This window comes from Melospiza melodia, chromosome 8 (genome assembly GCF_035770615.1).
Source record: "Melospiza melodia melodia isolate bMelMel2 chromosome 8, bMelMel2.pri, whole genome shotgun sequence".
Taxonomy (NCBI): Eukaryota; Metazoa; Chordata; class Aves; order Passeriformes; family Passerellidae; genus Melospiza; species Melospiza melodia.
In genome coordinates, this window is record NC_086201.1 from 34,500,621 (window position 1) to 34,514,166 (window position 13,546).

General features: G+C 45.4%; 1 protein-coding gene across 4 annotated transcripts in view; it reads right to left on the reverse strand.

The window, feature by feature from the left end:
• The window catches only part of IKZF2 (IKAROS family zinc finger 2), a 109,118-nt gene that overhangs the window by 41,355 nt on the left and 54,217 nt on the right, over window positions 1-13,546 (reverse strand). For 3 of the 4 annotated variants that reach the window (XM_063162649.1, XM_063162646.1, XM_063162647.1), the window contains one exon: window positions 5,692-5,958. In XM_063162649.1, coding sequence (XP_063018719.1) covers window positions 5,692-5,958 — 267 coding nt within the window. The remainder of the gene's footprint in view (window positions 1-5,691; window positions 5,959-13,546) is intronic. The other variant, XM_063162648.1, reaches the window with a different exon arrangement.

Here is a 13,546-nt window from a genome sequence, read left to right on the forward strand (position 1 = left end):
GCTACGAGAGCTGCCTGGCTGATACAACCTGAAACCAGGCGAATGAACCGGTGAACGTCCTGCTAATAGATTTCACAGATGCTGAATGTTGTTTCACAAAGCAAACCAACTCCTTTTTCTGCTTAATTGGAAGCTTCCCTGCACAACAGCACTCCTTTCCCGCCTTGGCACGGAAGTGCTGTGCACAAGTTTCACTATGAGTTAACCTTCTTTGAATCTCAGACCAGTGCAAAACACTGATATTTTCACTGCAAAGCTGAGAGATTTTCTGTATTAAAACAGAAATTTGTCTGAGAGTGTTTGCACAGACCTGGCAAACAAGGAGATTTAGATTTTCCTGCATTTGTCCCTTTGAAATCAAACGGGGAGCAACTCACAAATTAATGCACTGGTTCTCAATAGCACAGGCAGGGAATTCCTGCAGCAGCAGTCTTGCTACATAAAATCCAGGTCCAGAGGGGCTTCAACATCTCTCCTGGTTAAACGTGTATCTGGGAACTCAACCTTTTTTTGTGTGGCAGATACTTTTGATATGCAAAGTACAGCTTAAGTACTTCTCAAACGGGATTTTTCCTTTCCAGCCTCTTAATACAAAATTACCGTGCCCATGCTGCCGTCAGAAAGTATTTGCTCTTGCTAACAATAGCAATTTTCACCCTTCCACAATAAGCTTTTTGTTAATATTCATTTTGTTAAAATGAAACATTTCCCCTAATCCATCAGATGCTGCAACTGCTCTGTCCCAGGAACACAGGGGAATTATCAGCAGTGCTCCCAAAGCAGTGACAGCAGCTCCAACCTGCATTTACCCAAACGAGACACAGAGCAGCAGACTTTGCTCCATTTCTCTGTTTGTTATTCCAGGGACCACAATTACCTCCTTACTGTTCTATCTGATTCACTCAACAGCCTGCACATCACATGAAATCAGTGATTTTAGTAGGGGTTTTCTTAGGAAAAAACCTGCTTCCAGACAGGGCAATTTATTATAAAACAGTAGTGACAAATCTCTCGTGAAAAATTCCTGGGAAATCCTGGGTGATTTCCAATTGTCCTCTGCACAAATTTATGACTGCATTCTTAAGACAGAAAAATCTTTTAAGTGAACTTGGCAAAACTATCAGAAGAATTTAGTTATTGAGAGCTGCAAGTAAAACTCATCCTTCTGCCCAGAGCAATTTCAAAAATCTCAGCTTCCCTTTGTTATGCTTAAGTAGGAAAAGAGATAACTTTTCAGAAAGTTAGACTTCAGAACCTAAGTAGAAAACTGGACTTTCAGAAATTTAGCCCTAAAATTTTTGATTCAGTGTCAAATCTTTTAAGATTGCAAGAGACAGGAAGGCTGCACTAGATTACAAATTAGAAATTAAACCAAAAACCCCTTTCTGCCAGCAAAATGAGAGAGGCAGTCCAGCGGAGTTCATCAAAATTTGTTTATATGACCATTTGTTTAAATTTCCTCCTGGTTAGCTGCTTAGGCATACAAGCCTTTTAGATGGAACAATACAACTGGGCTTTTTCCTCATTTATTATTTCTGTCCTAAAAACTTGAATTCTGCATGTTAGAAAAGTTAAAGTGCATTCAGAGTTCCAGGGTTCATAAATTCAGTTGTAACACTAAGGATGCTAAAGCAGAGGTTGAACATCCCCCTCATGGGCACACAACTCATTTCACTGGCTTATGGTATGATCTGAGACTATCCTGAAGTCAACACCCCAAAAAAAGCCTAAAAGCAACACACCAGCAGGCCAAAGTAAGAGTGGGGCAAGGCTGATGTCCCCACTGCCTCTGCCCAGGCTGGGCTTTGCCACTGTGCTGCTGCTGCAGCCACACAGAGAAAGCATTTAACCTCTGTGCTTCATAAAACAATGAGGATGAGAAGATCCCCACAGGTGCCCAAGGACAGGGTGGATGATGTTTGAAGCACCCTGGGCTCATGGAAGGTGTCCCTGCCTGTGGCAGGGGTGGAATGGGATGAGCTTGAAGGTCCCTTCCCAAACCATTCCATGATTTTAAGATGCCAGACTTCCCTTAGAAATAAAAAGCATTTTAAAATCTAGCAGTGAACTGGATAAGGGACTGGATGCTACAGCAGATAAAAAAAAAAATTAAAAAAGGGTCACAATTGGCAGCAAAAGGGAGAGCAACATGTGGGCCTTGCAGAGCACACAGGTATCAGCACAGCTAGAGCAGAATACAGTTTCTGCTTTACCAGAAACAAAGAGCAAGGAAATTTGAATTCAGGCCCACAGCAGAAAGCATGAAGAGGTGAGAAATCACTGAGGTTCTTTCTCATGATCTCAGAAAACCTGGATTATTTGCCTCTTGGCCTTCCCCCCTTCCCTTTCCATCCCAGAGAACAAATCCCTGGAGCATCCAATGGCAATATCCTATGACCAAGTCATCTCCTGCAGTAACAAAAACCTGAGAGAGACCCTGCAACTTGAGGAATGTGCTGTGGAGTATGAAATTTGGACCAAAAGAACACAGGATGGGAAAAGAGGGAAATAAATGCAGCTCATGATATTTTTCTGACACAAGGACGTGGCACATGAGGGAGAGGGTTACCCTGCTCACTAATGCAGGGATTGCACCACACTCAATTCCCACACCAAGCCTTTGATTTATTTTGTGTCAGCAGTGACAAATAAATAGAAAGGCCTTCTCCTGGTGCCCAGGCAGAGTACAAAAACACTTCACCTCAACTAGCAGTTTTTCAGAGAAATGCTGTGTTTGGCACAACCAGCAGAGCCATGGGCCCCGTGATGGAGGGGCTGCAGCCCAGAGAATCACCCAGACCACGATATGAGGGATGAATGAGCAATTCCCAGCTTGATCTATCACAGGAAGGGGTGACTGCACACCAGGATCTGAGATGGGACACTGAGCTCACCTACTCTGATAACACAGATTATTTTCCCCATGCCTGTATATCTATTTGACTAAACTACCATAATCTGCCAGGGAAGACAACTGCTCTTCAGGAACAAAGGAATCATGGCTGGAGAAATGCCCCTCTCTGTGCATAGCACAGCCAGAGCCCACAGCACAGCTTCTTGCCAAGCCTCGATCCCCTGTGCAGGGAAAGCTGCACTCATCCCAGCACACACACACACAAATTACAGCCTCTGCTATGGAACCACAGCATTTTGGGTGACTTACATAAAATGCTGACAGGTTTTCGGGGAAGGGAAAAGCACTTCAGCTTCTGCCAATGCAAACAACTGGCCAGATCATGCTCTGGTTGTGTGCAGTTAAAGAGGAGAGGAAAGCAGGATTCAGCTCCCAAAACATGCTTAAGTTGGCTTTGAGAGGTAGGGATGTACATGCCACTTGGATTAGCTGATAAAGAATGTCATCTGTTTCCACTCACTAGGGACAACCTCCCTTCTCTCCACCATTCTCCCTTGGGCTGCAAAACCAGACTACCCACAGGTCAGGGCTCATTCCAGAGCTGGGGCCAGCCCATCACGCCCCACTGCTGAGGAAGTGGCAATATATTTTAAAATACTGCACTTTACAAGATAGATACCAGCAGTATGTTAAAAATATGCCTCAAAATCCAGGATGTGGAAATCCAAGCAAACTTCTCCTTCTGTTGTGGACAGCAAAGTAGCAGCATGTATTAAAAAACAAACAAACAAAGTGGAGGGAAAAAAACATCCTCTGTGAAATTTGCCAACTGGTTAACCGAGAACAGAGCACCGAGCTGCGCATTAAAAGAAATTCCATTTCTATATGCTTGAAATCATCTGTATAGAACAGCACATCCTAGCTCCTCTGCTCTGATGGGAAAAGAGTCAGAACTCTCTGAGGAACCAGCAGTAGCCCCAAGGAAAAAGCTACCAGTTATGCAATTGCTGCCCATGCACCCGCAGACGGCCGTCTCGCCCGCACGCAGAGGAGATTTTGTTTCTTTCGCTTTGAATTTACACATCTTTCTTTTCACATGAAAAAGGCAGCTTGCCTGTTTTTTAAAAGATGCACCAGCTATTCAGTATCTCAGCAATTCAGACCATTTAATTAAGTACCTAAATCTAAATTTAGCACAGCTAGTTTAGCTGCTCGAGTTCAAATACACGGACCCTGGTGCACCTACAGTACATATGCTCAGATACATGCAAGCGCCAGTGAAAACTTTTCGGGAGGTTGAAAGCTGGAGACTCAGTCTGGTACATTCTGGTTTCTTTTTCTCTCTTCTAGTAAGAGCACGTCAAATTGTTAATCGAGGTTTTGATTGTCCAGCTAATGCTTTTCCCCTCTCATAATTCCTGTCGAAAATCATGAGTGCATCATAAACGATACTGCCACGCTTTGCATTACACACTTAGGTCAAGTTTTTATCAATACAACTCATATACAGGAGATTAACTATGTAATATATATTTATTATTCCTCTGAACAGAAATTCTATTGATTTCTTGCCCATCAAGGGCACACTACTGGACTGCAAACTACCAGGTTTACAAAGGGATTACACAGTCTTTCTTACTCTAGATCTTCAACTTTCTTTTTATATCTTCACTGCGTGAGTCTCTCACCCCATTTAATAATAGCAAAGATAAAAAGCAAAATATCCAAAAAATGCAAACAACAAACACCCGCTGAGGCTCCACCACAAAAACCTGTGCTTAACCTTAATAAGATTTAAGCATGTATCCAAAGTTAAGCGTATCTTCAAGCCCTTCAGGTGACTTACATGTGCTTAAATCTCATAAAAGTTAAGCACAAGCTTAAGTGCTTTTTTGAATCAAAGGTAGACTGCTGCAAGACCAGAGAGCATCATCTTCTGGCACCACCTGCACACTTCTGTTGGAGGTGACTATTGCTCCCACCTGAGGAGTGGGCAGCACAGGGGAGTGAGTACCAGCTTCCTGGGCACACCATTTTACCATTTTAGCCATAAATCACCCAAAATACCTCAGTTTAAGCTCAAGGCCTCATTTTTCAAACCACAAAGACCCACCCCATCAGCATATTGCAGAGCTTCCTAATGTCTCTTAAATTCCCAAACCCAAAAGCCTGATAAGCTGTTTGGGGCTCCAAATGGTAATAAAATAAAAAAAAACAAGTGCTGGGAGGGACCAAGAACTGAAATTTGCCTCTAGAATGGCATTGAGGTGGTGTAGAGGGGCCAGGTGGGTGGCTCAGCTGAGGTCTCCCTGAGGGAGCTGTCACACAAGCAGCAAGCCCACCCTGGCATCAGGATGGCTGGGTAATGAGTGTCCCCCTCCAGGGTCTGCTCATCCCAGGCCCAGCCACTTCCAAAAGAAGTGTGAGATCCCCAGGAAGCTGCTGGTCTTGTCCACCTGTGAGCACCTCCAATGGCAGAACATCTAAGACTCCTCTTAAAGGCTCAGAAGCTTTGCACTGCACACACAGGAACAACACGAGCCACCGTGCCAGAGAATGACCCCCACCGTGGTGCTCCAGTCAAGAACAGCAAGAAAAGCAATTTCCAGACTTTTGCGCTGTTTTTGTGAACAAAAGGCTGGAAATCAAAGTAAAGGAAGCACCATGCTCACCAGCAAGAGAGCAGCACCACAGTTTGGAAAGCAGGAAGAGAAACAAACCCAATGGAGCCCATTTTCCCCCTCCCCAGCCTCCTGCTGCCCCAAGAATGAAAAGGGAAAAGATAAGAGTTGTCAGGTAACATCAACACCGCCACAGATTTTCTTTCAGCTGCTTACCAGTGTGGCTCCTTTTATGTACCATTAGCACATTGGGCCCAATGCAAACCATGCCACAGACGTCACATTTCAGTTTACCATTGGGAAGCCGGATTCCTCCCTCGCTTGATAGCTCCTGCATCTTTCTGTTATCCACCATCTCGTTACTCCCAATGAAGGGATCTTCCAGGCTGCTTCCTCCATCGTGAGCTCTGATAATGTCTTCATGAATCAGGGGCTTCCTGTCAAATTCCTCATCACTTTGCATTTCTAGCTTTACTGAATTCGCTGAAATAAAGAAAAAAAAAAATAAAGTTGAACCCATGTGTTTTCCACTTCCCAATATCATAATAAACTTTTTACTGTTATTAATATTAAACCACGACCTTGAAGCTCAAACTATCACGAGTCTCATGGTGGTGATGGCATCACAAGTTAAAACCACTTATTTCTTTAAGCCTTTGGTTTGGTTTTTTTCAATTCCTAATTTCTATCCCTATTTTAAATCTTAACAACTCGGGTACAGTGCGACCCAGACACCTGCCAAAAATTGCAGGGATGCAGCAGGATTAAGAACTGACCTCCTGCTTCTCAACTTGAGCCACGAGAGTTGCCTTCTTCTCAAGGAGACAAACCCCAGAGCTTCTCCTTGCAGGCCTCTCCTGCCCAGTGCCCTGAGAGGCAAGGTTCCCAAAGGCACAGCACAAGGAAACAAAGCAGGACTGTTCCAAATGCAAAGATCTAGTGAAGCCAGGCTTGTGGGCTGTGCCAGTAATCTCCCAATCACCCTGCCTGCACGGACAGGTTCCCTGATGGAGGGGAGACCAGTCTCAGGATGAGCCTCCAGTGCTTTTTTGCTCCCACCTTCTGATTCATGTCAATGGGACACTGCCAAGGCAAACAGGGCTGCAGCAAAGCCTACACTGCTGGATTATTTATATTTGCAAGCGAAATACGTGCAGTTGAAGAACTTTCACATCTGCCTGGTGAGACTGGCAGGCTCACTGCTGATTTCTGTGATCCTCAGGTGATAGGATAAACCTCCTCTAACCGCTGAGAGCTTGTGGGATCAGCAAGCCTTTAAAGGAAACAAATGTACCGGGGTTTTTCACAAAGGGGTGTCAGTGCAGGGGTGTTTCAATCACCAAATGCCCCCATTTCACTGCCTCAAGAGTTGGTCAAAGGTGCCAAAAGGCCTGTCCCAGAGTCAGAGCCTCCATCCACAGTGTCAGCCAGAAGGCAAGCCCACGTGTCTGCTTCCCTAAGCCTTGATCCTGCTGAGGGGTTTAACAAGGAGGTGATTCAGCCTTCATATCTAAGCAGTCTTTGACCTCTGTACTAAGGCCATTGGCACGAGCACTGGTGACAGCAGCAGAGCAGGAGCACAAATCTGTGCCCTGGCACTGCCCAGCGTCACCAAACTCTGGCCACATGTCCCATACATGAACCAATGACAGAATTATAAGTAAACACTTTGAGGCAATCACAGTCTCAAACAGCTGGCCTGGAAATGTCAGAAGAAAAAACCCTACTATTTAGAGTTCCTCCTTCATCTTCCCTTCTTCCCCTTCCCAGAAAACACAGGGCTCAGAGACTGATGTTGACACTTCTGTTCCTACCAGGGAAAGCATAATGAACAGAGTAAAGGAACCAGAGACCAAGCAATGGCAAGATGTTTCTTTCTAATCATAAAACTGTTGAAACTTCTTCCACCACTCATCAAGGCACTAATGGGAGCTAAGAAATAAAAAGAAAGTACTGTTATGACAAAGCCCATCCAGAGCAAGGACACTGCTGCATCAGATCACAGCAGACCAGTATCAGCACAGGCACTGCCATCCAAATGGTCTTTTGTAACTACAAAATATTTGAGTGCATCACTTAGAGAAGGGAATTAATTTTTTTTTTGTTGCCACAGAGATGCATTTATTGTTTTTAAAAAAGTAAAAAACAGCCCAAATTGAGAGGTCAGCTAGGACATGGCAGTAGGCAGTGCCCTGGGGTAGAAACAAGATAAGAAGAGGCAGTTTGCATGGGGGAGCAGGAAAATCCATGGGAAGCCATCCTGCCCTGGTGCCAAGCCCAAGTGGCACAGCCAACAGCCCTCTGCCTGGGAGGATCTACCCTTTTTGAGCAGAAAGGAGGAAGAGCAGGAGCTCTGGCAGCTCTGTGGGCTGTCAGGGAGAGAGCTGAGGTCCCAGACCCTACTCCCCATGGAAAGCACACACTGGTGATTTATGGACAGCCCACTTTCAGAGGGAAGGAATGGCAGTTCCCTCTAATAATAGCAGCCTTTTGGGGCATTCAGCAAGCCTGAGAATGAAGCCCAAAGAAACGGTTTGCTGGCTTTAGGAGCAGTGTTTCACACACTCGGCCACACAAGTAGCTACAGCAGAGCCAGAAATAGTGCCCTGGGCTCCTCATCTAAAAGCCCAGGTTGCTGCCACAAGCCTGCACGCTGTCCTGGCACAAAATATCCACAAGCCACATCCCAACTGTTCATATTTACATGTACTCACAAGTCTTGGATCTTGCATGTTTTCTTACATACAGAAATTTTTGTCTGTTTCTCTGATTCGGAGTAATAAACACTTGAGTGCACTTAGTGCTGAGCACCACAACTTCTCATTCACAGCTGTGGAGCTCTGCCTGCTCAGCACACATGAAAACAAGGCTGGGGGAGTGTACAAATGGGAAGACCACTTACTTTACCTTGCTTCCCCGAGCACCTCTTTCTGCTGAATGATGCTTTCATGCAAGAGGATGAGGAGCAAGACCAAGTGGCACGAGCTGTTTGCTGAAGCACAGCCTCCCCACAAAGCCCAAGGAATTCAAGCTGCATCCTTCAAAACATCCCAGCTATTCCATGAGCTGTGCAGGCTGCTTGTTCCTCCTCCTTCCCTCACCTTCATGCACACAGAGCACTGCCAGTGCCATTTTCAGAAACCCTCTGGTAGCTGAGGAAAGGTTTCCTCCAGCTGGGACCAGGTCTCCAAGGAGGGGAGCAGGGATCTCCTCGGCTCATTGCGAGGGCTTTGCTAATCAGGTCATCTCCCCTGCCTTACATCATTTGGCTGTATATATTAGGCAGCTTGCAAACAAACAGGCACTTCAATTGCATATAGTTTGTTTTCTCTGTTCTCAGCCGGCCTCGGAAGCTGCAATCATTTACTAGTGGCACTGTCTTTGTTTTCACAATGAACTCTGCTGCAAAGGAAAAATAAACGTTCGAGGGATGTTGATGGCTATCCTGCATCACACACAAGGCACGACATCAAATTTCACCCCGTGTTCCCTTGCCTTTCTTGTTCACAAGCTTGATAAAAGCATAAATAAGTAAATGGATTTTGTTAGGGTTTTTTAAAGTTTTTGGAACATTCCTAAAAAAAAAAAAAAAGAATGACAGCAAAAGAGATAGCAGGGATAAAACTGTAATCCAGCTCACTGCAAAAGCATGAACTTGAAGTCAAACCATTTCCCTCCAGCTAATGTACGTTCCTTCTACTTTTTCCAGTCTGGCAAAACACCTTGTGGGGGAAAAGAGATGACAAGCACCACAAAAGCTTCTACTTGGGAATATGAAGCTAATGGCACATATTCGCCAGTCCACACATTCATGTTGCTTTCTTTTTCATTTTTCTTTATTTTTTTTTGGTTTGGTGGGTTAGGGTATTTTTCTTTCTTTTTGTGCAGCACATAAATCAGCTGATCCTGAATCACACTTTATCCTGAGTGGCCAAATTGAATACAATTATTGTTAATGTCTCATAAGTGCCAATTAAACTTCAATTCCCTGTTAAACAGTTTCCTGGGAACTTTTTAGTACAAAAATATTTCCTTCACCCACAAATTAGTGTGGCTACAAACCAGAAGCTGGAAGGTCCACCTAAAAAAAACATTCCTGGTATTTCATCCTCTGTCATGGAAATTTTTCCCCTCAATGTGAGATGGGGGAAACTTCCTGTCTTGCTGAGAGATTTGATACTCAGGTAGTAAAATAAAGCCCTGGACATCTTAAGCAAGGAAGAAGAGTGCAATTCCCAGTAAGAAACAGAATTCCTCCTGTCACACGCCAGGGAGAAGGCAGGGCTGTACCCCTCTGTCTCCTCCACTGTTTGCTGTCCTAGGTCAATGCTTATTTTATCTGTGGCCTTGGAAAGCCAGGCTGGCCACTGTCACTGGGCTTTGTGGTCTCCAGCTGGAGGCTGGCCTTTCCTGGCAGCAGCCATGTACCACCAGCCCCTTCCTGCTGCCCCCAGAGCAGCAGCAAGTCAAGCCAGACCCCTCAAGGCCTCCCACACCTCTTCCCCCACCAGCAGCAAACAAAGCTTTGGCCCAGCCTCAGCCATTCATCCTTGAGGAGGCAAAACCCAAACCTGCCGCCCCCGAGGAGCCTTGGATGGCTCCGTGGGCGAGCACAGCGAAGGACATTCACAGACACAACGTGTTCCCTAAGCACAGGGGCCAGGGAGTGGCTGCCAGGTGGGCACCAGCAAGCACAGTGTCCTCTCCAGGCTCCCTGTCATTCAAAGCCTGGATGATGTGCCTGTCTTTACACCCAGATGCAGAGAAATTATAAAATTGTTACTTCCCTCTGGAAAACAGCAGCACAATGACAGGCAGCTACAGCACAGCCTTGTGCATATTGTCCTGTCAGTGGTCAGTGACACTGTCTATTTTAATCAAGCACTTCTCCTAGGCAGTGGATTAATGACATTGCTAATTGGCAGCTACAGACAAATAGAAAATGACCCAGTTTCTAACAGGTTTTGAACCCAATTCTTACACATCACAAGCCCTGGAGTTGATGTGTCCCCATACTATTAAACTCCCTGTTTCTACACTATCAAAAGCACTCTGCAAGGGTGAGTGTAATACAGTTAATTTTAAGAACCAGAATGGCAAACCCATGAGTGTTTTGTAAGATGAAAATTAAAGGAGAAAGGGGGAGAACCCTTCAAAGGAGAAACCTTTGAAAGTTCAAGGTAGGGAATGCCAGAAGCTGGAAACAATGATCCCTGGCTCTTGTTCAGTCTAAGAGCACTCTGGTAGCAAAAAGGGTCCTTAAAGACGGTGTTTACATCACTCCAGAACTGTAGTGAGACTTTAATGCATGTTCAAACATACTTCCCTCCTGAAATAGTACAAAATAGTCTTGGGTGAAAGAAAACTTAATCTTTGAGTTTCTTGTTGCTGATAGAATTTCGGCCTTAGTTAACGACTCTTTTCAAGTTCATTTCAGCTTAATTGTGAGCTATTAAATGTGTAAACAAGGGAGCACCAGCATGTCTCCCCTTTTTATAAAGGGCACACACACAAGGGGTGAGAATGCCAGCCAAGCAGTGGCAGAACAGGGCACAGAATCGCCTCTGTTGTCACCTCATAGCCACAAAGTACTTAGCCAACAGGTTGACATTAAAAAGCAAATAGCTTTAGCAAATACTATTTAGTTCCTGAGAAATGAGCAGGTCTCCCATTCTCCTGGGGAGCAGGCATCCCTCCAAAGCTGTGATGCTGAGGAATAAGCACAGTGAGATCAGTGTGCACCACATCTGCTGCTCAGGAGAAAGGAAGATGTCTCCTCAATGGCAACTGTGGGCAGTGCTGTCCTTCCAACACTGAAATGGAAGATATTTCAGCCAAGGGTTAGAAAGGTGTGTTTCAAAGGAGCCAGTTTTGCTCTCATGGTAGACTGAAGCTTTCTGGAGGCTTAGAGAGAAAAGCCGCTGAATCTGGATGGAACAAATGAGGGTGAATGTCACCTGCAAAAGAGGAAATTACCCAACTCTTTCCTTGACTCAAGTACCAAAATGTGCGATCACGGACGTTCCCAATGCTGCATGTCAAATTTTTTTGCTGAGAGCTCTAAAGATTTCGCTTTTGGCCACCGAGCCAGGGAGATGGTAGATGGTGATACCACCTTGTCATGAGTGACCTCTGCAAGGTTCTGCTCATTCACAACAGTTCAATCAAACCAAATAGTTCACAACTGAGGAAAAAGAGGAAGGAATGCTTTAGAAACTTTGTGCAGAGTCCTTTTCTGCATGCCACAAACGGGATTCTTCAAGCCCACAAGGAGGTGCTTAATGCGCCAGAAATTCAGCGAGAACTGATCGGCTTATTTAGGCATCCTTAGAAATTTTTAGTTTTCACATTGAAGAATCTCAGTTTAAGCCTGCTACCTCTGAAGTCAATTTAAACTCTCACTAAATGCAACAGAAGACTTATTTCATATCTTCTGGAGGTGGTATGTGCAGTAAGTGTAGACTAACAGGTCTGTTACACCCAAGTTTAGTTTAAATTAGGATGCTGTTGCATAGCTAAGCCAAGCTTCAGTCAGGTTTTAGCTGACACAAACTGTGGTTGCCATCCTCCCTCAATCCCCACTCCTTCCCTCTTTTATACTGGCACCAGTGAGCATGGAACTGGGTGCTACACCAATCTGGTTGAAAACCAATCTTCCTGAGAAAAATCAACCCTTTTCAGCCAGATCAGGCTCCTGACCAGGTGTACTGTGCCACCACAACAACCAGCTTTGGCACCCCAGATGTCACCACACACTGTCAGCAGCAATGGTTCTAAATCACCCGGTGGCTTCTCCCAGATCAGCTCTCTAGGGCCAGACACAAGGAATGAAGACTGCAGCACTAAAATGTGTGAAACAACTTCTAAGCTCAAATGGCCATACAAATGGCAAATATGAAGCTGAAAAGACCACAGTTAAAGTTGGAAGGGCTCTGATTTAAGCAAAGAGCATCCCAGCAAGAGCAGCATTAAGAGCTGAGATCTCTTATCTATCACAGGGCCCATTTTTATGGTTTCAGTGACACACATGCCAGAAAGGTTTTGAGCCAGCAATCCTTCCAGTCTCCCACAAGGCCACATTCAGTGAAATTCCTGCTGAAGTCCAAAGGCTGGGACACTGAGTGAGGAGTTCCCTGGTGTAGGCAAGCATGGCAGCACCTAGCCCAGAATCTGCCCCAGATGCCCAGCCTTCAGGCCCAACTGTTTGCTCACCACAAGTCACCCATGCTGCATACCTCCATCTGGCAAGAGGATGAAATCCTAATTGAATCTATATGATTGCTCAGTGTCGCAAGATTCCTCTCCAGAAAGACCTGAGGCCAAATTTCACCCACAGATGCATCTACGCAAGCAGCACTTACACAAGGCAGTCGTGTATTCATATCCCAGGGTAGGAAAAGTACTCCTGCTGACCCAGCCTCCCCTCCCTGAGTGCCTGTTTGCCTGTTCTTCCAAGGCAATATAGTGCAACAAATACTGTGCTTAACTTAACACAAGGTTTCTGCCAATTCCCTAGGGGTGCAAGGAGGAGATTCCCTTTCCCATTCCCCCTACCCTTTTGCAGGGCCAGAACCTGATCCCTGTGCAAGATGAGTGAACACAGCAGGACTCTGCTCCTAGCTGCTGCCTCCTCTACAGATGCTCAAGCTAACTCAGATGATAGTCTTGGACTCACGGATTTTTCCCTAAGGATCAATTGTTGGATGTATCTTTATATCCAACATATTGTTCTGTTGTTTTTTCCCCATGTTTTGATGGGGCAAGAGGCAGCAGGATGTCTGTTTTTCCTCTCCTTTTGCTGTTGTACAAGACATGTTTTTTTTTGAGAAATGTCATCTGGCAAATTCTTTACACAAGACGTGCCCAGCCCTTGTGCTCCCCTGCTCTCTCCTCCTGCAGGCTGCAGCCATGGGACTGTGTGCCTTTGTGTGAATGATTTCCCACTTGTTTTTGAGGGGCAGGTGATGCTGGGGGCAGTGGTGCCCAGCAGGTGCTCTCCAGGGCCCTTCCATTGTGCAGTTCCATGTCTCAGTGGCTGAGCAGTGCAGGAGGCAGGGTTGGTGCTGTGGGT